Source organism: Heteronotia binoei, chromosome 20 (assembly GCF_032191835.1).
Source record: "Heteronotia binoei isolate CCM8104 ecotype False Entrance Well chromosome 20, APGP_CSIRO_Hbin_v1, whole genome shotgun sequence".
In the NCBI taxonomy this organism is placed as follows: Eukaryota; Metazoa; Chordata; class Lepidosauria; order Squamata; family Gekkonidae; genus Heteronotia; species Heteronotia binoei.
The window spans coordinates 11,337,907-11,359,593 of NC_083242.1; the positions used below are offsets into that span (position 1 = coordinate 11,337,907).

The following is a 21,687-nucleotide window of genomic DNA, read 5'->3' on the forward strand; positions in this document are numbered from 1 at the left end:
GGAGGCTGAATGTGGATGAGCACTGACTTGGACTCTTTCTACTTCAGAGTTAACCGTGTGGTTTAAGGCCTAATAGCAAGGTAGTAAGCTTATGCCAGGGCTGTAAGACCCGGTACGACGGGCTCCGGTGCCCCTTAGCTGGGGTGCCCAAAGTCTTTGAGAGCCACACAATGCAATTTGAACCGTCTGTTCTAAATAAATAACCCATGCACAAGCAGTCCCGCTTATGGGAAAGCTGCAAATTGGTAATCGCTGGCGAAGGAACCCGTACCTGCGCCAGCAAGACAAGTCAACTAAAAAGGTCCCACATGAAACTTCTTTCTGGTTAGTGTGTTAGTCTGGCGACTGGTGGCGAATGTATCAGACAGCCCACCGGAGGCCGATGTAGATGATGCAGGGGTTCACTGGTGCTATCCGACGGTGATATGGAGCAGCCACGGCTAGCCGGTGTGGCATCCGGCAGTGAATATGTCAGGCAGAGCACTGGAGGTTGATGCAGACGCTGTAGGGGTGCCCTGGTGTTTCTCTGCAAACATGTGGATGCACATTGTGAAGTCTCAGCCCAGTCAGGATTCCCAAGTGCGTGACCCGTAACCAGATCCTGGGAAGAGGCGGAAAGCCACAAACTGCACTGAGTGCAAAGCCCTGAGAAGGTGTTTCGCTATATTGCTTCTGAAAACCGAGCCGCACTTTAGCCTCCCCGGCACAACTGGGTCATGGTGTCGTTCCTCCCCGTGACTGACGAGAAGAGGAGAAATCTGGAGGCCGCTGTTCCTCGGAAGAAAACGTTGAAAATTTCCCACTGAAAAATGAGAAGGAGCATCAAAGAAGTTGGCTACTTGGTAGGGAATTTATGAGCCTTCCGTACTGAAATGCAAACACAAAGACTTGTGTCTCCAGGGGAAGCACGTGCGTTTTTGGATACCTCGATGTACACCGCATACTGAAGCTTAAAAGAAGTCAGAGAACCCAGCACAAATGTCATCACCCAAGGAATTACGAAGTACCCAGACCCTTGAAAAAGGACGTTGCTCTGAAACGCACTTGGCGATTGTTGACTATCCGTATTGTCGGGCTGAGTGTTGAGTGTATGCAAGGCTTGTTTTTGTAGCAGGGACTCCTTTGCATATTAGGCCACACACCCCTGATGTAGCCAATCCTCCAAGAGCGTACAGGGCTCTTCGTACAAAGCCTACTGTAAGCTCCAGGAGGATTGGCTACATCAGGGGGGCGTGGCATAATATGCAAAGGAGTTGCTGCTACCAAAAAAGCCTGAGTGTATGTATATTTTGGGTTTCTGACTGCTACTGGTTATGACTTACATGCATATTTTGAAGCAGCAATAGCGTCGCTTTTACGTGGCGGATTTTTGTATGACAACATTTAAACACGCATGACGGGTTTGTCATATATTTTTATAAAATTTATATTGATATTCATATCCTGTACATTTTATATTGGGTATTTGATGATTATATTGTACGCCCACAGTGTTTCTGATCTTTGCGAGAGGTGTCAAGGTGACTCCCCGTACATGTTGGAATGTGCACCTTAGAATGGCGGGCGTGCAGCTGAGGAATGAACACCCCCAAATGTGTGACCTGCCTGTAAAATGATATTGGTGACATGTGAGAAACACACCTGAGCATCACAGATAACACAGGCCTGTATCTGAGCTGACCGCGGGCGGATCCTTCTAAGGGCTCCAGACATTTTCACTTCTTCTTCAAGGAGGCTTCTCCGCATACAGACCTCTGACAAGTGCGGACGGTTCATCTCCGCTCGGTTCCGTTTGGAAAGCAGCCGTGGGGTTTCTGCACTATGCCAGAGCGCTCACACTAGCACTGTCCCGACACCACAGGTCCTGTCCGTGCCCCTAGCGTACTCGAGCGACTAAGGACTCGCATCACTGTCGGATATGAACCGGCAGTGAACGGCTTTTGCTCCGCAGCTGAAGTCGCGCTCTCTTTAGGATCTGTGAAAATGGAACAGGGCCAAAGCCACTTAACCGCTTGGTCTGCAGTTCCTAAGACCCTATGCCTTCCCCAGACAACTCCCTGCCCTCCTCAGAGCTGTTCTGGCAGACAGGCGAAAGCGTGGCAGGGGTTTGGCACAACGGATTCCACGGCACTGTTTCCCCTGGCCGAACGGCGTCGCCTCCATCCACCTCGCTCAGCCGAGAACGTTTCTTCACCGAAACCAGCATCTCTCTTTATTAAAAAGGTCCCCATCTTAAGCACAAAGGCGGGCAATGAGAGGATTGCGAAGGGGGCTGAAATGGCGTGTTTGGTGCCTGTGGTTCACTGGCTGGGGGGACGTGGAAGGGCAGGATCGGGTGGGTTAGGGGAAGTGGGGGGGGGAAGCACCTCCCAGTGCTGGAATTTCCCTGCAGTGACTTTAGAAAGTACGGGGTGCTGCTCCGTGCCGGATCAGAACCGGTGCCGTGGCTGTGGGCCGAAGTGCATAGGGAGGTCGTCATCCGGCGGCATGTTCATCTCGGGAAAGTCATAGTTCACCCGCATGTTGGGCAGGGGTGGCACGTAGGGGGCAGGGACGGGGCCTAAATTCAGGGGGAGGTTGTTGTACAGAGGGCGGGCGGGGGGTAGTGCGAAGGGAGGGTGGACGAAGGGGTAGGGGGGCATCTGAGGTTGGTGGTTGAGGTTCTGTAGGACCGGCCTGGGGATGGCTTCGAGACGTGGCTTTCTCTCGGCAGGCTTCTCCAATGGAGGGCCGATGCGCTTGAGACTCTTTCCTGTCAAATAAACAAACAAAAGCCAAGTTCAGGTGGAAAAGCTGATCAGGACCGAACAACCTGCTTTCCCGCACAGAGCTTCAGGGCAGAGGGAGCCCATCTAATGCTGCCTGGTACTGGACCGCAGCGTCAGATCCAGGTTTAAATGAGAACCCTGCTTAGTTCTAACCATAGCAACAATTCAGTCCTAGCATCCCACCCCGACACAACCCGGACTGTTAGTTATAGCAGGGCTCTCACCAGGCCACGCCCCTCCCCAATTTGTTCAGCCCGGACGGAAGATGGATTATGCCCTGTTTGCTCTGGTCGGAAACTGAGAGGGAGGAAAACACTTCCGTAGGTAAAAGCGGTTTTCATTTTCCCCACTAGCTGACAGCTTCTAGCTGGAGGCGTAAACTGACCATTTCCTTGACAGGCCACGGAGGTCATTGGCATTTCTAAAGGGTTGCTGGGCTGGAAAGAAATGGACTAGCTGGAGGTGTGAACTGACTATTTCATTCTCTCCGGCCGGGGAGGACATTCGCATTTCTAAAGGGTTAGCCCTGCCCTGGACTAGACAGACAAAGGCTGCTCAATCAAAACAAAACAAGAGCAGCTGCTCCACTCCTTTGCACAGTCTGCTCTGCTTAGCAGGATCCCTCGGAAGCAGGAGTGGAATTCTAGCAGGAGCACCTTTGCATATTAGGCCATACACCCCTGATGTAGCCAATCCTCTAAGAGCTTACAAGGCTCTTTTTTGTAAGCTCTTGGAGGATTTGCTACATCAGGGGTGTGTGGCCTAATATGCAAAGGAGCCCCTGCTAGAATTCCACCCCTGCTCGGAAGTAAGGTCCACTGTGTTAGGCTGCCCCTGCCTGCCCCCAAGAAAAATCCCTGGCTGCCCCCGGGGGAATTCTTCCCTGACTCTGACCCTTGGCTTGCTCCTCCATGAGATCTAACTTCTGGCTCTCGGCTTTCCTCACCTCCTGGCCTTCACGCTCTCCTATTGCCACAACTCTCCTCTTCCAATCATGGAACTCTGACATCAGCAGGTTGCATCTTAGTACATCCCACATAGCACACCTCCCCCCATGGCTTCCAAATGAGGCCCCCGGGTCTGCAAGAGGTCCACGGGCACCATCACAGAAGGACAGACGGCACCACCCACCTCTGCTCTTCCTCCTCTGCTCCCGTTCGGCCTCCTTTTGGATCTCCTGAATTATCTTCTCGTCGTCTTCCTGAAAACGACAGATGGATATATAAGACTGGAAGCCAACTGCAAGGACTGCTTCTCTTTTCTAGGAAAGGCTGCACCGGGGGAGTCTCAAACTGTGCAGACAGGACCGGCCCTAGGCTGGGGGAGTCTCAAACTGTGCAGACAGGACTGGCCCTAGGCTGGGGGAGTCTCAAACTGTGCAGACAGGAACGGCCCTAGGCTGGGGGAGTCTCAAACTGTGCAGACAGGACTGGCCCTAGGCTGGGGGAGTCTCAAACTGTGCAGACAGGAACGGCCCTAGGCTGGGGGAGTCTCAAACTGTGCAGACAGGACCGGCCCTAGGCTGTCTGACAACCTAGGCAAGGCTAACCTGGTCCCCAACCCCGCATTGATAACATCACTGAGTCACATAGGGGTGGCCAATTTGGCAGCCCCAGAAAGCCGGCACCTTAGGCCAAACTTGTTTAACGTAAAGAAGAAGATGATGATGATATTGGATTTATATCCTGCCCTCCACTCTGAATCTCAGAGCGGCTAACAATCTCCTTTATCTTCCTCCCTCACAACAGACACCCTGTGAGGCGGGTGGGGCTGAGAGAGCTCTCAGAGCAGCTGCCCTTTCAAGGACAACGCCTGTGAGAGCTATGGCTGACCCAAGGCCATTCCAGCAGGTGCAAGTGGAGGAGTGGGGAATCAAACCCGGTTCTCCCAGATAAGAGTCCGCATGCTTAACCACTACACCACACTGGCTCACTACACCAAACTGGCCACACAGAATAAACATCAGATATTTGAGAGCATCAAGACGTGAACATCAGATGTAGGTAGGTGGGAGGGAGGGAGGGAGGGAGGGAGGGAGGGAGGGAGGGAGGAAGGAAGGAAGGAAGGAAGGAAGGAAGGAAGGAAGGAAGGAAGGAAGGAAGGAAGGAAGGAAGGAAGGAAGGAAGGAAGGAAGGAAGGAAGGAAGGAAGGAAGGAACTTTAACTTTAAATGGCTTGGCTTTGAGAAGTGACTTAAAGAGATAAATGCCTTCTCTGAGTCACCCAACGAGGCAGTGGGGGCTTTGAGAGTCACACAATAAGCGTGAAAGAGCCACATGTAGCTCCCGAGCCACAGTTCGGCCACCCCTGCCTCAGGCAATCACCTATTTTACTCAGTGGCATGGCTGGCCCCGTGTACAGAGCCCGTGAGCGTGGTTGGCTTTAGTTATTTTACATTACATTGCTCAGCAAATTCATTTATTCCTTCTAACCCATGGAAATATCACATGTTGGCCCCTCGGGCTTCTGAGACCTCACCTGCTCCTGCTCCCACGGACACCAAATACAGCTTTGCAACCGTGTGGCCAGGGTGTTGGTTTTAGCGCCGCTCTATTGCCTTAATCACCTTATTCTCGTATGACGATTTTTAATTGCATTGGAAGACACAGAGGGGGGAAACGGAGGGCAGGAAGAGAATGCAGGCATACATATCCGGATTCTGCGCCCAGAAACGGTGGATTCTGCAGCCTGCATATGTTAAAAGAAATTTCCGAAGCCCTGGTATGGAGTCCTCCCCCCCCACCGCCGGAGCATGACTAAGCCGCTAAGAGACAGGACACTGATCCTCTGGCAAACTCCTCAACTCAACCCAACAGATGGCTGTGAGGAAGCTCTTTCCTCCGCCCCTCCTGGGAGCGGCCGGGACACCGTTAATCTTTTAAATAGCATCCAACCATTAAATATTTAGATTTCAGCTGCGGCCTGGGCGGCTGCGGTATGATGGCTGGATGGGACATCAATGCAGAACAATGATCTGGTATCAAAGATTTCAGGTTTTCACGGCTGGTAACATCATTAGGGTTTGTAGACTCTTTCGGGATCAAGTGCCGTGTTCTACTGGAGAAAGTTTTCCTTCCAGACGTTGCGTTCTCAGCTGCGGAGAACATCCTCAGTGGCGTTGCAGCCGGAGCAGGCGCTCAGACCTTCTTGGCTGCTGTGCATTGAGTGGGGCCAGGGCTGCTGGAGAGCTGCTATTTGTAGGCTGGAGGGGGTGTGATGAAAGGGCAATAGGTTTGTGGGTGTGCCCATTGTTTGGTGGGGCTTCCTGGAAGGGTATGTCCTTGAAAGGGCAGCTGCTCTGAGAGCTCTCTCAGCCCCACCCGCCTCACAGGGTGTCTGTTGTGAGGAAGGAAGATAAAGGAGATTGTTAGCCGCTCTGAGATTCAGAGTGGAGGGCAGGATATAAATCCAATATCATCATCATCTTCTTCTTTACGTTAAACAAGTTTCCTTATCACTACCCTTCCAGGAAGCCCCACCAAACAATGAGCACACCCACAAACCTATTGCCCTTTCATCACACCCCCTCCAGCCTACAAATAGCAGCTCTCCAGCAGCCCTGGCCCCACTCAATGCACAGCAGCCAAGAAGGTCTGAGCGCCTGCTCCGGCTGCAACGCCACTGAGGATGTTCTCCGCAGCTGAGAATGAAACGTCTGGAAGGAAAACTTTCTCCAGTAGGACACGGCACTTGATCCCGAAAGAGTCTACAAACCCTAATGATCTGGTAGCTGAGGCAAGAGGCCATTGAGATTTTATCTAGGAGGAAGGGAGGAAAGGGGGGCTCAAGAGGAGCGGATTCAATTGGGACAGTCGACCGCAAGGTCAGATGGTTGCCACGGTGCCTTTCCCCCTCTTCCACACGTACGCGATAAGATCCACGGACAACCCCATTGTGTCAGATCTTGGAAGTGAAACAGGGCTGTCCCTGGCAAGGACGGAAGGGAGACTTCCAAAAGGAATACCAGGGCTGGGACGCAGAGGCAGGCGTTATCAAGGCACCTCTCTGGAAAACGTCCGGGCTCCAGCAGGGGTCACCAGAGATCCCCATGTCCTCCAGGCAAGCAATCTCTCTTTCTCTCTCACACACACACTTAAAAAATGCACAGAAGCAGATGGAAAAGACAGCCCCCAGCCACGTCAGCACCAAGCCCAGGACCTCCATCGGGAAAGCCACACAGAGCTGGATCCGAACACAAGTGATGCTTGCCTCACATGGAGTCAGACCAGTTGGCCAGCATAGTTCAATCCTGCCTGCTCTCGCCAGGAGTGGCTCTCTGGGGTGTTAGGCAGACAGAGGTTCTCTCTCTTAGGGCCTGAGACCTTTTCACCAGAGATTCAAGCCGAGATCTCCCCAAATGTAAACCCCTCCTCACACAGCGTAGATTCCTCTACGTCCAACGTTCACGCAGCCTCTAACGAGCCGCTGAAATCTGTAAACCAGCAGCCGAGAGAGGGCAGGATGAAGAAAGCCCTGCTGGTCATCTGGGCGGCCCTTCAGGCATGTAAGTTTCGTGGGCGTGGAGAAGGAAGAAGAAGAAGGTGATATTGGATTTATATCCCGCCCTCCACTCCAAAGAGTCTCAGAGCAGCTCACGATCTCCTTTCCCTTCCTCCCCCACAACAGACACCCTGTGAGGTAGATGAAGAGATTGGATTTATATCCCGCCCTCCACTCCAAAGAGTCTCAGAGCGGCTCACAATCTCCTTTCCCTTCCGCCCCCACAACAGACACCCTGTGAGGTAGATGAAGAGATTGGATTTATATCCCACCCTCCACTCCGAAGAGTCTCAGAGCGGCTCACAATCTCCTTTCCCTTCCTCCCCCACAACAGACACCCTGTGAGGTAGATGAAGAGATTGGATTTATATCCCGCCCTCCACTCCAAAGAGTCTCAGAGTGGCTCACAATCTCCTTTCCCTTCCCCCCCCCACAACAGACACCCTGTGAGGTAGATGAAGAGATTGGATTTATATCCCACCCTCCACTCCGAAGAGTCTCAGAGCAGCTCACAATCTCCTTTCCCTTCCTCCCCCACAACAGACACCCTGTGTGGTAGATGAAGATATTGGATTTATATCCCACCCTCCACTCCGAAGAGTCTCATAGCAGCTCACAATCTCCTTTCCCTTCCTCCCCCACAACAGACACCCTGTGAGGTAGATGAAGATATTGGATTTATATCCCGCCCTCCACTCCAAAGAGTCTCAAAGCAGCTCACAATCTTCTTTCCCTCCTCCCCCACAACAGACACCCTGTGAGGTAGATGAAGAGATTGGATTTATATCCCACCCTCCACTCCGAAGAGTCTCAGAGCGGCTCACAATCTCCTTTCCCTTCCTCCCCCACAACAGACACCCTGTGAGGTAGATGAAGAGATTGGATTTATATCCCGCCCTCCACTCCAAAGAGTCTCAGAGTGGCTCACAATCTCCTTTCCCTTCCCCCCCCCCCCACAACAGACACCCTGTGAGGTATTTATTTATTCTATGACTTATATCCCGCCCTTCCCATAAAATGGCTCAGGGCGGCTCACAACAAACGATAAAACAATAAACAAAGTGCAAAATTATTACAATTAAAAAGTCAAAGCATTTAAAAACCTTAAAATCTTAACATTAAAACTATACCGTATATTTCACTAAAGTCTGATAAGCTACCTTAATCTAGTCAGGCGTAAACTAGCCGGAAGAGGCTTGTCTTACAGGCCCTGCGGAACTGAGTAAGATCCCGCAGGGCCCTCACCTCTTCCGGCAGCTGGTTCCACCATGTGGGGGCCATTGTAGAAAAGGCCCTGTCTCTGGTTGTCTTGAGACGGACTTCTTTGGGCCCGGGGATGGTGAGAAGGTTTTGCGTCCCAGACCTCAGTACTCTCTGGGGAACGTGTGGGGAGAGACGGTCCTTCAGGTAGGCAGGTCCCAGGCCATATAGGGCTTTAAAGGTAATGACCAGCACCTTGTACCGGACCCGGTATATTATTGGAAGCCAGTGCAGAGCCCGAAGACCCGGCCGAATGTGCCCCCACCTTGGGAGGCCCAATAACAGCCGGGCCGCGGCATTCTGCACCAGCTGCAATTTCCGGGTCCGGCACAGGGGCAGCCCCATGTAGAGGGCATTGCAGTAATCCAACCTCGAGGTGACCGTAGCATGGATCACTGTTGCTAGGTCGTCGCGGTCCAGGAAGGGGGCCAACTGCCTTGCCCGCCTAAGATGAAAAAACGCGGACTTGGCAGTGGTTGCTATCTGAGCCTCCATCTTTAGGGACGGCTCCAGTAGCACCCCCAGGCTCTTGACCCTGTCCGCCGCCATCAGCGGCACACCGTCAAAAGCTGGTAGGGGGATTTCCCCCCCTGGACCACGACGGCCCAAACAAAGGACCTCTGTCTTCGCAGGATTCAGTCTTAGTCCACTCAGTCTGAGCCACTCAGCCACGGCCTGTAGTGCCTGGTCCAGGTTTTCTGGGGCGCAGACCGGTTGGTCGTCCATAAGTAGATAGAGCTGGGTGTCATCCGCATACTGGTGACACCCCAGCCCATACCTTCGGGCAATCTGGGCAAGAGGTCGCATATAGATGTTAAATAACATCGGGGAGAGAACCGCTCCCTGGGGCACTCCACAATTAAGTGTGTGCCTCCGGGATAGCTCCCCCCCAATTGCGACCCTTTGTCCCCGACCTTCAAGGCAAGAGGAAAGCCACTGCAAGGCCAACCCCTGAATCCCCGCGTCGGCGAGGCGGCAAGTCAGTAACCGATGGTCGACCGTATCGAACGCCGCCGATAGGTCCAACAGCATCAGCACTGCCGAGCCACCCCGATCCAGATGCTGTTGAAGGTCATCTACCAGGGCAACCAACACCGTCTCCGTCCCGTGACCTGGGCAAAAGCCAGACTGGAGTGGGTCAAGGACGGAAGCGTCCTCCAGGAAAGTCTGTAGCTGCCTCGCCACTGCCCTCTCGATAAGTTTGCCCAGGAAGGGCAAATTTGAGACCGGCCTATAGTGTGCCAATTGGGCCGGGTCTAAAGATGGTTTTTTTAAGAGGGGACAGACCACAGCCTCTTTGAGCGGCGCTGGAAAGAGCCCTTCTGTCAGGGATCTGTTTATGATATCCCGTATAGGATATCTGAGATCCCCTTGGCAAGATTTAATAAGCCAGGAAGGGCATGGGTCCAATTTACAGGTTGTTGGGCGGGCAGTTGAGAGAATCCTGTCAACTTCCTCCAGGCTGAGGGGGCCAAAACCGTCCAGAATATAATCCGAAGACATGCTCGGGGCCTCGGTTGTGTTAACTGTCTCTAAGTTGACGGGGAGGTCGAGGCGGAGTGATGCGATCTTGTCCGCAAAATAATTCGCAAAAGCCTCACAGCCTATCTCCAATTCAAAAGAATTTGGTCTGCCCTGGGGCAGCGTAGTAAGATCCCGAATTATATCAAACAATTGTGCCGGGTGCGAAGTTGCGGACGCAATCTTATCCGCAAAGTATGTCTTCTTTGCGGATTTGATTGCCATCTCATAGGTCTTCAAACTCTCTCTATAAGATGTTTGGGTCGCTTCGTCTTGAGTACGCCGCCATTGCCTCTCTAGTCGTCTGAGATCCCGCTTCAATTGCCGCAGTTCCTGGTTAAACCAGGGAGACGGCTTAGGGCGGGGGCGCAGAGGACGCCTAGGCGCGATCTCCTCGATGGCCCTGGAGAGTCCATCGTTCCAGGACTCTACCAGGTCATCCAGGGAGTCGCCAGTGGGCCAGGTATCCCGCAGAGCCGTCAGGAACCGTTCCGGGTCCATCAGGCTCCGCGGGCGAGCTAAAATACGCTCTCTGCCTAAACAGGTTTGGGGTGACATATCCATACGAGCCTTGAGGGCAAAGTGATCCGACCATGGCACTGCTTCCATTGCAATATCGTTCACTTGTACTCCAGCCGCGAAGACCAGGTCTAACATGTGTCCCGCCTGGTGAGTGGGTGTTGTAACAACCTGGGAGAGGCCTAGTGTCGCCATGGATGACACTAGGTCCATCGCCTGGCTGGAGGCCGCGTCGTCGGCATGGACATTGAAGTCGCCCAAGACCAATAGCCTTGGGTGCTCCAACGCCCAGCCCGCCACGGCCTCCACCAGGGATGGTAAGGCGACGGCTGGTGCGTTAGGCGGTCGGTACACCAGCCAGATCGCCAACCCCTCCCCAACATCCCACATCAGGCCGGCACATTCAATACCCGGAATCTCCGGGGCCGGGAGAGCCCTAAAGGAGTAAGCCTCTCGTATGAGTAATGCCACTCCTCCCCCCCGCCCGCTAGTCCGGGACTGGTGAAAGACCGAGTAACCTGGGGGGGTCATCTGGGAGAGAGCGAGGTAGATGAAGAGATTGGATTTATATCCCACCCTCCACTCCGAAGAGTTCAGAGCAGCTCACAATCTCCTTTCCCTTCCTCCCCCACAACAGACACCCTGTGTGGTAGATGAAGATATTGGATTTATATCCCACCCTCCACTCCGAAGAGTCTCAGAGCAGCTCACAATCTCCTTTCCCTTCCTCCCCCACAACAGACACCCTGTGAGGTAGATGAAGATATTGGATTTATATCCCGCCCTCCACTCCAAAGAGTCTCAAAGCAGCTCACAATCTTCTTTCCCTCCTCCCCCACAACAGACACCCTGTGAGGTGGGTGGGGCTGAGAGAGCTCTGAAAGAAGCTGCCCTTTCAAGGACAACTCTTGCAAGAGCTATGGCTGACCCAAGGCCATTCCAGCAGCTGCAAGTGGAGGAGTGGGGAATCAAACCCGGTTCTCCCAGATAAGAGTCCGCGCATTTCACTACTACACCAAACTGGCTCTCCAAGGAGACTTCAGGGCCCCACCAGGTATCTGCCCCTGCCCGTCACAAATCTATCGCATCCTGTACATGGGCTGAGACTGCATGCGGAGAAAAGGAGCCTGGGAAATGATCTTCAGGGGGCACGGAGGGGAAACAGAGTGCATCTTCGTACTCTGTGGCAGCCCTGGAATCCTAGCTGGGAGGGACAAGCACCAGCCATACCTTCTGGCAGGCACATCTCTCCAGATGTTTTTTGCCTACAACTCCCATCAGCCCCAGCCATTGGCCACGCTGGCTGGGGCTGATGGGAGTTGTCGGCAAAAAACATCTGGAGATCTACCGTTGGCCACCCCTGATTTAGAGTATGGGGAGGGGGATTCCTGAAAACTTCACACATCATTCTGTTGGTCCACTTAGAGCAGAAGTGCCCAACAGGGCACCTGGGGGCACCACGGGGCCAGGCGACGCCTTTTCTGGCCCTCGCCAAGTGTTCTTAGGAAGCCGTTGGGGCCAGGCGGGGCTTGTAGTCAGCAAGGCTTCCGATTGGCCACCGGAGATGTGATGGGCTGTGCAGATCTTTTAAAACGTCGCTTTGGCAAGCAGCTGCCGCCACGGCACAAGGATCCACACCGCGGGACTGAAGTTAAGCTGCGGCAATCATTTTGCGGCTGGCTCCGCCTCCTCCGGCAGCCATTTTGTAGTTGTGCCCACCACGTCATGTCAGAATTCCAAAGGTGCTCCCAGACTCAAAAAGGTTGCAGACCCCTGATTTAGAGCACAGTACTCATCGAGCGCTGGTCCTACAATAACTTGGATGCAACATTTGGGGTGGTCCTATCGCTATAGAAGTGCATGCGTGTGTAGGGGGATAAGAGCTGCGCTGTAGTTAATCGAAGAACACACCACCATTCTGTCAAGGCACCAAACTTGCACATATCTTGTTTTAATTTCCCCCTCCCCCACCTAAATGTCTTCTGGCATGTATATAATTCGCACGAATGTGGAAAGTTCTCTGGATTTGGAGTTCCCTGTGGAGGAACTTCTCTGAGGAAATAGGCTGCTTCTGCACACAACACACAGTTTCCCGACTGGGATCTGGTCAAACCCAGCATGTCTGGCAGCCGGGCCAAGTTTCCCTTCCTGGTGGAGCTGTGGGGGGCGGAGGAGGGTGGGGGGGAGAGGGAAGCAAAAGAGTCCACAGGACTCCGTCCAGCAGGGCACTTCCCCTTGTTCCAACTACTTCTCTGGCTCAGCGGTTTCAAATCCAAATTAGTTTCCAAAATGGATCTCTGAATTTCTCTTTTTTAAGCAGGGGGAAGAGGAGAAAAGAGGCAGTTGTGCCCACCCATCTTTTCAGCAAATCTTGTCAGAGAACAGGGTTGCAGGGGAGGGGGGGTCTGCAGAACACAGGGTGTCCAGAAAAGCTTCCGCACAGATCCTGGGATGCTTCCCTTCCAAGGGAGCAAAGGGTTACCTTTGCGGGCAGGTCCCGGAAGTACAAACGGGTCTCTGGGAGCGAGCAGAACTGAGTGGCCCCTCTGGACCTGTACGCCAGCGCCGCGCAGACCCGGCTGGCTCTCTCTCCTCAGACTCTTCTGGGAGAGCAAAAAACAGCTTTGCAATGTAAATATGGGTTTTCCAAAGGCTAGAAATCTGAACCTGTTGCCAACTCCCCTGCTGATTTCCTTCTCCAAGGATAATCTTAGATTATTGCTGGCCAGCCTTGGTGCTGCATTGGAAAAGCTTGCTTAAACCATTTCTTGCCTGGAGGAGTTCTGGTCCCCCCCCCCCCCAGGTCAACCAGGCAACTCAATCCATAGGAGTTAACTCTACTGGTGATGACCTCGTGGAGTAACTGGAGCCCTGTTGTCCGTAGCCCTCCATCCCCTCGGAAGGGCACGCTCCGCAGGGAGGACGCTGCACTGTGGAATGAGATGAGACTGGCACCAGAGCTGCAGAGGGAAATCCCCGCCCACCCTGCATCGGATGGCTTGTCCTTCTCCTTCCCCCTCAAATGCCCTGCTAGGATGGGGCCCTGCTCACAAGGAAGGGCAGGAAGACAGAAACCGCTCAAAGAGGAAAGGCCACTCATGCCACTCCAATGGGAACGGTAGCACAAAGCAGGCTGCGAGTGATTCCACCGGCAAAATGGCCCCACAATCCACCTGCCCGCCTCAAAGGCTTTACAGGACAAGAAGTCGGCTTTTTCCTGGTTCACAACATTGTACAAACTTGACCCCTTCCCCTTCTTATTTCCAGAAGGAAAACTGAAGTCTAGCTTTCTTTCCAGTGGCACTCTTGGTTTAACCAGCAATTTGTTACCCCACTTGCTGTTCTATACTTTTAAGTTTTTGCTTTGTCATTATGCGTTCTGCTGGATGTTGCAATTTCCACTCATGCATTTACTGTATTAAGAATGTAAGAGAAGCCATGTTGGATCAGGCCAGTGGCCCCTCCAGTCCAACACTCTGTGTCACATAAGAACATGAGAGAAGCCATGTTGGATCAGGCCAGTGGCCCATCCAGTCCAACATTCTGTGTCACATAAGAGAAGCCATATTGGATCAGGCCATGGCCCATCCATCCAACACTCTGTGTCACATTAGAACATAAGAGAAGCCATGTTGGATCAGGCCAGTGGCCCATCCAGTCCAACACTCTGTGTCACGTAAGAATATAAGAGAAGCCCTGTTGGATCAGGCCAGTGGCCCCTCCAGTCCAACACTCTGTGTCACATAAGAACATGAGAGAAGCCATGTTGGATCAGGCCAATGACCCATCGAGTCCAACACTCTGTGTCACATAAGAACATAAGAGAAGCCATGTTGGATCAGGCCAATGGCCCATCCAGTCCAACACTCTGGGTCACACAGTGGCCCAAACCCAGGTGCTGTCAGGAGGTCCACCAGGGGGGGCCATAAGAACATAAGAGAAGCCATGTTGGATCAGGCCAGTGGCCCATCCAGTCCAACACTATGTGTCACCTAAGAGAAGCCATGTTGGATCAGGCCAATGGCCCATCCAGTCCAACACTCTGTGTCACATAAGAACATAAGAGAAGCCATGTTGGATCAGGCCAATGGCCCATCCAGTCCAACACTCTGGGTCACATAAGAACATAAGAGAAGCCATGTTGGATCAGGCCAGTGGCCCATCCAGTCCAACACTCTGGGTCACACAGTGGCCCAAACCCAGGTGCTGTCAGGAGGTCCACCAGGGGGGGCCATAACTCCAGAAGCCCTCCCACTGTTTGCCCCCCAAGAATACAGAGCATCACTGCCCCAGGCATAAGAACATAAAGAGAAGTCATGCTGGATCAGGCCAGTGGCCTATCCAGTCCAACTCTTTGTGCCACATGATGGCCAAAGCTCTGGTGCCATCAGGAGGTAAAGCTTTTTTTTTGGGGGGGGGGGGGCAGGGGGTTTACAAAAAAAAGTGAGATGCTTGTTTGCCACACTTGAACTCCCCCCCCCCCCCTCAAAGGGGAACCCAAAATGGCTAGAAATGCTGATGCATTTGTTTAAGCAAAATAAAAGAACATCCAGACCAAGCTGCAAAGGGGGCTGGGGGGGAATCATGTGTCTGGGCAGCTTGACATGCAACTGGGCTCCACTACGAAAGTCACAAAGAAGGATTTAGAGGAAGTGAGAATTTCAGGGCCGGCTTTACAGCCCAAATAAATCTCCCTCAAGTGCTCAAGTTACTGTCAACTTAGCAGACCGACAGCAGTTTACAGACCTCTCCTCTTCCTCCTCCGTGAGCTGGGCCTAATCCTCTGCGAAAAGCCGTCTAAGCCAGGAACTATCTCCTCATCTTGCCAGACTGAATTCTCTAAGTTGATTAGCTGTTGCACGAAAAAAAGAACCCGCTTCCTTTTGTCTGTGCTGAATCCACTTCATCGGGCAGCTCCGTGTTGTGATTTCCCAGAGGCAGGAAATCTACCCCACCAGGAGGAGGGGGAAAGGTTGTAACCCAAGCATCCTCCTCTGATGGGGGCAACTGGCCTGCCCTACCAGTAAGAAGGAAATGCAGGATTGGCTGCTTGCTTTGGGGAAAGAGATGCTTAGACATAAAGCAAAGGGCCCCCTGAAAACACATTCGCGAGTACTTTGGCTTCCCTGATCTCTGTCGAGCCCTTGCTTCGAAGCTAGCTTTCCTTGCTACCTGGAGGAGAATGGAACATTCACTTCTTGGTAAAGTAAAGGTCAAGATAGTCCCCTGTGCAAGCACCAGTCGTTTCCGACTCTGGGGTGACGTTGCTTTCACGTTTTCGCTGCAGACGTTTTAGGGGGTGGTTTGCCATTGCCTCCCTCAGTCATTTACACTTTCCCCCCAGCAAGCTGGGTCCTCATTGGACCGACCTCGGAAGGATGGAAGGCTGGAGCCGGCTACCTGAACCAGCTTCCACTGGGATCGAACTCAGGTCATGAGCAGAGGGCTCTGACTGCAGTACTGCAGCTTTAACACTCTGTGCCACGGGGCTCTTTTTTTAACTTCTTGGTACAGTATCCAAAAAGACTGACTTCCTGTATGTGCAAGCCACAGGTTCACGTCACGTGGTGGTGGTGGGGGGGAACGGAAAGGCCACCACCCTGTGTGCACCCAAAAACTGTCCCCAGAAACATTTATGTCTCTCAGAAGTTCTTGGAAAGACCAATTAATGCAAAAGGGCAGGAATGGCAAAAGCCACCACTCCACTTGACTAACGCACACATATCAATTTTAATCAGTGACTAAAGGTTAACTGATGGGCCAAAGAGATAAAGATGCCCTTGGTTCTAGAGCATGGAGCCGACAGTATGGTGCCAGAGAAACCATCCTGCAAGGGGTGCTGAAGGATCCTGCACTGTTTTTAGCGCAAACTGAGCCCAGACCCGAATCTGATGTGGATCTATAAGAACCACCTATTCCAGGGGTGGCCAACGATAGCTCTCCAGATGTTTTTTGCCTACAACTCCCATCAGCCCCAGCCAGCATGGCCAATGGCTGGGGCTGATTGGAGTTGTAGGCAAAAACATCTGGAGAGCTACCGTTGGCCACCCCTGACCTATTCTATAGCAGATCAAACTGATAAGATAGGATAACAACGTCAAGAAAGTAAGAGAATATTACAGAATACAGATAAAGGCTTTAACCCAGGGGTGGGGACCTCTGTCCCGAGCAATGTTCCCTCTGAGCTGCAGAGTTTCGTGAGCAAAAATTCTACTTTGTGAGCGACTGGCCTTAACGTTGTGAGTGACTGCATCAGTTAGTGTGCTGTGAGGTCCTCCTTCCTGAGCTAAGACAAAAACGCGTGAGCTGGAGGCTAAAAATCTGTGAGCTAGCTCACGCTAACTCAGCTTAGAGGGAACGCTGGTCCCGAGGGCCGTTTATGGCCCTTGAGATCACTCGGTCTGGCCCTCGGGGAATGCTGGGCCATGTGGCCTCCCTGGGGCCCGGCTGGCTGGCAAGGATTGTGGGGCCCAGCCACTCTGCGCAGCAGCTTCCCAGTTCCATTTGCACGTGATTATCCCAGACAGTGCCGCCTAATATGCTAAGGAGTGTGTGACCTAATATGCTAAAATTCGGGGATGTGGTCTAATATGCTAATGAGTTCCTGCCATGACTTTTCTACAAAAAAATCTAGGCATTTGCCTAGGGTGGCAGGTCGGGTGTGTGTGTGTGCGCATGCCAAATCAGGCTCTCCCCATGTGACTTCAGACAGAAAAACAATTATTCGCATTAACTTTGCTGCCCTGAATCCTTCTCCCTCGGCAGAGCACCGTTTTTTAAGGTGACAATTTTGTATGGCCCGCAAATGACGTTATAATTATCCAAATGGCCCTTGGCAGAAAAAAGGTTCCCCACCCCTGCTTTAAAAGGAGCCTATATTGGAGCTTTGGATAATCATAAGAAGAAGAAGGTATTGAATTTATATCTCGCCCTCCACTCAGAAGAATCTCAGAGCGGCTCACAATCTCCTTTACCTTCCTCCCCCACAACAGACACCCTGTGAGGTGGGTGGGGCTGGTGAGGGCTCTCAAAGCATCTGCCCTTTCAAGGACAACCTCTGCCAGAGCTATGGCTGACCTAAGGCCATTCCAGCAGGTGCAAGCGGAGGAGTGGGGAATCAAACCCGGTTCTCCCAGATAAGAGTCTGTGCGCTTCACCACTACACTACACCACTACACCAAACTGGCTTTGGATAATCATAAGAAGAAGGTATTGAATTTATATCTCGCCCTCCACTCAGAAGAGTCTCAGAGCGGCTCACAATCTTCTTTCCCTTCCTCCCCCACAACAGACACCCTGTGAGGTGGGTGGGGCTGAGAGGCCTCTCCCAGCAGCTGCCCTTTCAAGGACATCCTCTGTCAGAGCTATGGCTGACCCAAGGCCATTCCAGCAGGTGCAAGCGGAGGAGTGGGGAATCAAACCCGGTTCTCCCAGATAAGAGTCCGTGTGCTTCACCACTACACTACACCACTACACCAAACTGGCTTTGGATAATCATAAGAAGAAGAAGGTATTGAATTTATATCTCGCCCTCCACTCAGAAGAGTCTCAGAGTGGCTCACAATCTCCTTTCCCTTCCTCCCCCACAACAGACACCCTGTGAGGTGGGTGGGGCTGAGAGGGCTCTCACAGCAGCTGCCCTTTCAAGGATAACCTCTGCCAGAGCTATGGCTGACCCAAGGCCATTCCAGCAGGTGTGAGCGGAGGAGTGGGGAATCAAACCCGGTTCTCCCAGATAAGAGTCCGTGCGCTTCACCACTACACCAAACTGGCTCTCCAGTTATATAACGTATTACATTATACACATATATATATATATATATATATATATTCTCACAAAATGCTTTCACGTAATTATGCTGACACATCATGACACATCATGCATTTTCTAAACTCATTCTTCTTATATACCTGCACATTGAATAAGAAATACTGTCCGTATCCGTAGTAGTAAAACTGCTACGATACGTCTCCCCCCCGCTTTCCCCCCATTCCCTTTTCCTTTCTGAAACTGCTAAATACAAATCTAGACGACGGAAGAAGCGCCTACCGTGGGGTCCGTCCAGAGCGAACACTGGTTGCAGTCCTGGCAGGGGGCCCCGGGGGAGCGAGGGTGCTGGCAGAAGTGGTCGTACCCGCTAATGGCCGCCCGGCACAGGTAGCACATCTGGGCCCCGCAGCGGCACGCCATGCGGTTGCAGCCTTCGGATTTGATCAGGCCGGTGGTGCACTTGTGGCACTTCCTGATGCGGGCAGCCGTCATCTTTTCTTCTCTGTGGCGGGGAAATTGGCGGGGGGGGGGGGAGAAGCGTTGAGGGTCAGGAAGAAGGCGCCGGACCAGCTAGTGGCTCAGTGGCAGAATGCCCACTCGATGCGTGGGGGAAAGTCCTAGAACCCTAGAGTTGGACAGGACCTCCAGGGGAGACGGAGAGTTTCAGCGGCAGAATGGCTTGTTTTCTGGACCCCACCCCTTCCTATACTCAAAGCTGGCTTCTAATGTCAGCTCCTGTAAGTTCTTCCCCATTAAACAACTCGAGTGGACGCAAGAGGTCAGTTTATTGAGAGACCGGCGTAACAGGCAAGAGGAGCGTTGCTAAAACCTGCCGTTGGCAGGCAAAAGTCCCCCTACGTATAGCCAGAGGTGGAATTCTAGCAGGAGCATCTTTGCATATTAGGCCACACACCCCTGATGTAGCCAATCCTCCGGGAGTTTACAAGGCTCTCTCTTTTTTTTGTAAGCTCTTGGAGGATTGGCTGCATCAGGGGGTGTGTGGCCTAATATGCAAATATCCTGCTAGAATTCCACCCCTGAGGTTAACTGTTAGAATATTCAAGCATTAGGCATCAAAAAGCATTCCCTTCCGCCCCCCGCCCCCCAAGTTGTTTCCCAGACAGCCCCTTGGATGCAGGCGCAAGCAAATCCCTGCAAACGAGACTTGCCGACCTTGAAGAGCTCAGCACAGTGGCTACAGTGGGTACATGATGGTTACAAGCGGGACACTTTTTCTAGCAGGAACTCCTCTGCATATTAGGCCACGCCCCCGATGTAGCCAATCCTCCTGGAGCTTACAGTAGGCCCTGTATGAAGAGCCCTCTCAGCTTAGACGAGAGGATTAGCTACATCAGGGGGGCGTGGCCTAATATGCGGAGGAGCTCCTGCTAGAAAAAGAGCCCTGGTTATGAGACAGAATGCAACAGACAGCAGGCGTAGCAAGGAGAAAGAGAGAGATCGCTACAGGGCAAGGTAGCTGTTCAGCCAAGTATGGCTCTCGTTATAAAGGATACTGAGTAGAGCACGGCAAGAGCACTCCTTGGCCTCTTGTCCTCCCCGCCCACTCCAGGTTACTTACACAGATGTTCTGTATTTGATGTCATCCTTCTCGGCCAGCTGCTCGCAGGTCAGGCTCATGTGATCTTTCCACAACCCCTGGCACTTCCGGCAAGTCTCCTGGGAGATTGAAAACAAAAATCACATGGAGCAGCAGGGTGGAAGAAAACAATGCCAACGAATAACACACAGAGTCCTGAGGTGGGATTCTAGCAGGAGCTCCTTTGCATATTAGGCCGCACCCCCCTTGATGTAGCCAATCCCCCAAGAGCTTACGAAAAGGAGCCTTGTAAGCTCTTGGAGGATTGGCTCCATCAGGGGTGTGTGGCCTGATATGCAAAGGAGCTCCTGCTAGAAGTCTACCCCTGCTCATCAAGGCTGTAGGGACCACACACTGAACATAAATTCTGAACTCTCTGCGCCATTAACTAACTTTGCTCGAGCTCGGTTTCCAGGTGTCGTTTTTTTTAAAAATTGAGGGGGGTCCTTACTTAGGGCGAGGGGAGGAGACACAAAGTTGGGGCCCCCGACCTTTTTGAGCTTGCGGGCACCTCTTGAAGTCTAACGTAGAACGTTGGGCACAATCACAAAATGGCTGCCGCAGGAGGCGGAGCCGTACGCACGCTCAAAGGAAGCCCAAGAGCTGGGGAGAAGAGGTTTTTTTTTTAAAAAAAAAACGTATAGGGAAAGAGGAGTGAGAGACCGAATAAAGCCAACGCGGGTGGCAGCGGCTGCAGCTAAACAACATTATTTCAATCTGCACAGTCAATCAGATCTCCAGCGGCCAATCGGAAGCTGTGCCGGGCAAGAGCCCCAGCTAGCCCTGCCCACTTTCAAAAAACACTTGGCGGGTGTCAGGTAAGAGGCCTCCTCCTGCAGGTGTCCATCAGATCCTGCTTCTGTAGCTCTGGCTGTTTGTTCTCTGCCAGCCTCAAAGCCAGAGACAGTGAGCTGCATTCAGCCCGCTTTTCTGCAGGCACACAAGGAGGGGGGGCGGGGTCTGTTTTATCCCCCCCGAAGGCTATTGTCGGGGATCAGGACACCCCTGTGGGCAAAAGACCAAGCAGGCCGGTGAAGAGAGGAATCAGCAGACTGCTCTCTTTTTCCTTTTGCACCGGCCGATCTGTATGGGGGACACACAGATGATTTATTGAAGTGGTGTTCCACAGACCCTGAACTGGACGTCTCGGGCTAGACTGAATTTGTTGGATCGTGTAAACTAAAGAGGGTTGGCCCTGGTTTGTATTTCGATGGGACAAGGAAGTCCAGGACTGCTCTGCAAAGGCAGGCGATGGCAAACCGCCTCTGTTTATCTCTTGCCTTGAAAACCCTCCACGAGTACCAGAAGTCAACCGCCTGCAAGTTGGCAGCCCTCTCCGCCACCCTTGTGCCACAGTGCCACCCTGGACAAACCTGCTGTTTGCTGGAAAGGATCCAACCTCCCTCCGCTGCTCTGGATTTCTGACCCACGAGCAGGAGTGTGGTGAGATTTCCCCCTTCCCCCTTTCAACCTGGCCAGACTGTCAGATCGCCAAGGGGCTATTATCCGAACAGCAATAAACGCTACACCCTCCTTCCCCCCAAACAAGGAGAAGAGACCCGATGTTCTGCAGAACGATGGATTCTGACGCCAACCCTGACTACCGCAAATGTTGCAGACACGAGTATCGCCTATCCACAGTTACAATCAATCAATCAGTCAATCAATTCTTTATTACGGTCCAAGGACCAGCCAGTTGGAAGCAAGTAGAAAGCAGGTTTGTAAATGTACATAACAATAAGTTCTAAGTCA

General features: G+C 52.5%; 2 protein-coding genes across 2 annotated transcripts in view; one reads left to right on the top strand and one right to left on the bottom strand.

The window, feature by feature from the left end:
- Positions 1-21,687, top strand: part of LOC132588590 (E3 ubiquitin-protein ligase RNF216-like) — a 285,209-nt gene that overhangs the window by 214,050 nt on the left and 49,472 nt on the right. The gene's annotated exons all lie outside the window — the stretch shown is intronic.
- RNF216 (ring finger protein 216) lies at positions 2,360-20,011 on the bottom strand. The gene is made up of 4 exons (XM_060260768.1): positions 19,918-20,011; positions 18,618-18,840; positions 3,900-3,969; positions 2,360-2,752 (listed from the first exon to the last, which is right to left on the bottom strand). Exons 1-4 carry the CDS (start codon positions 19,974-19,976, stop codon positions 2,430-2,432), a joined length of 675 nt encoding a protein of 224 aa, XP_060116751.1. The 5' UTR covers positions 19,977-20,011; the 3' UTR covers positions 2,360-2,429.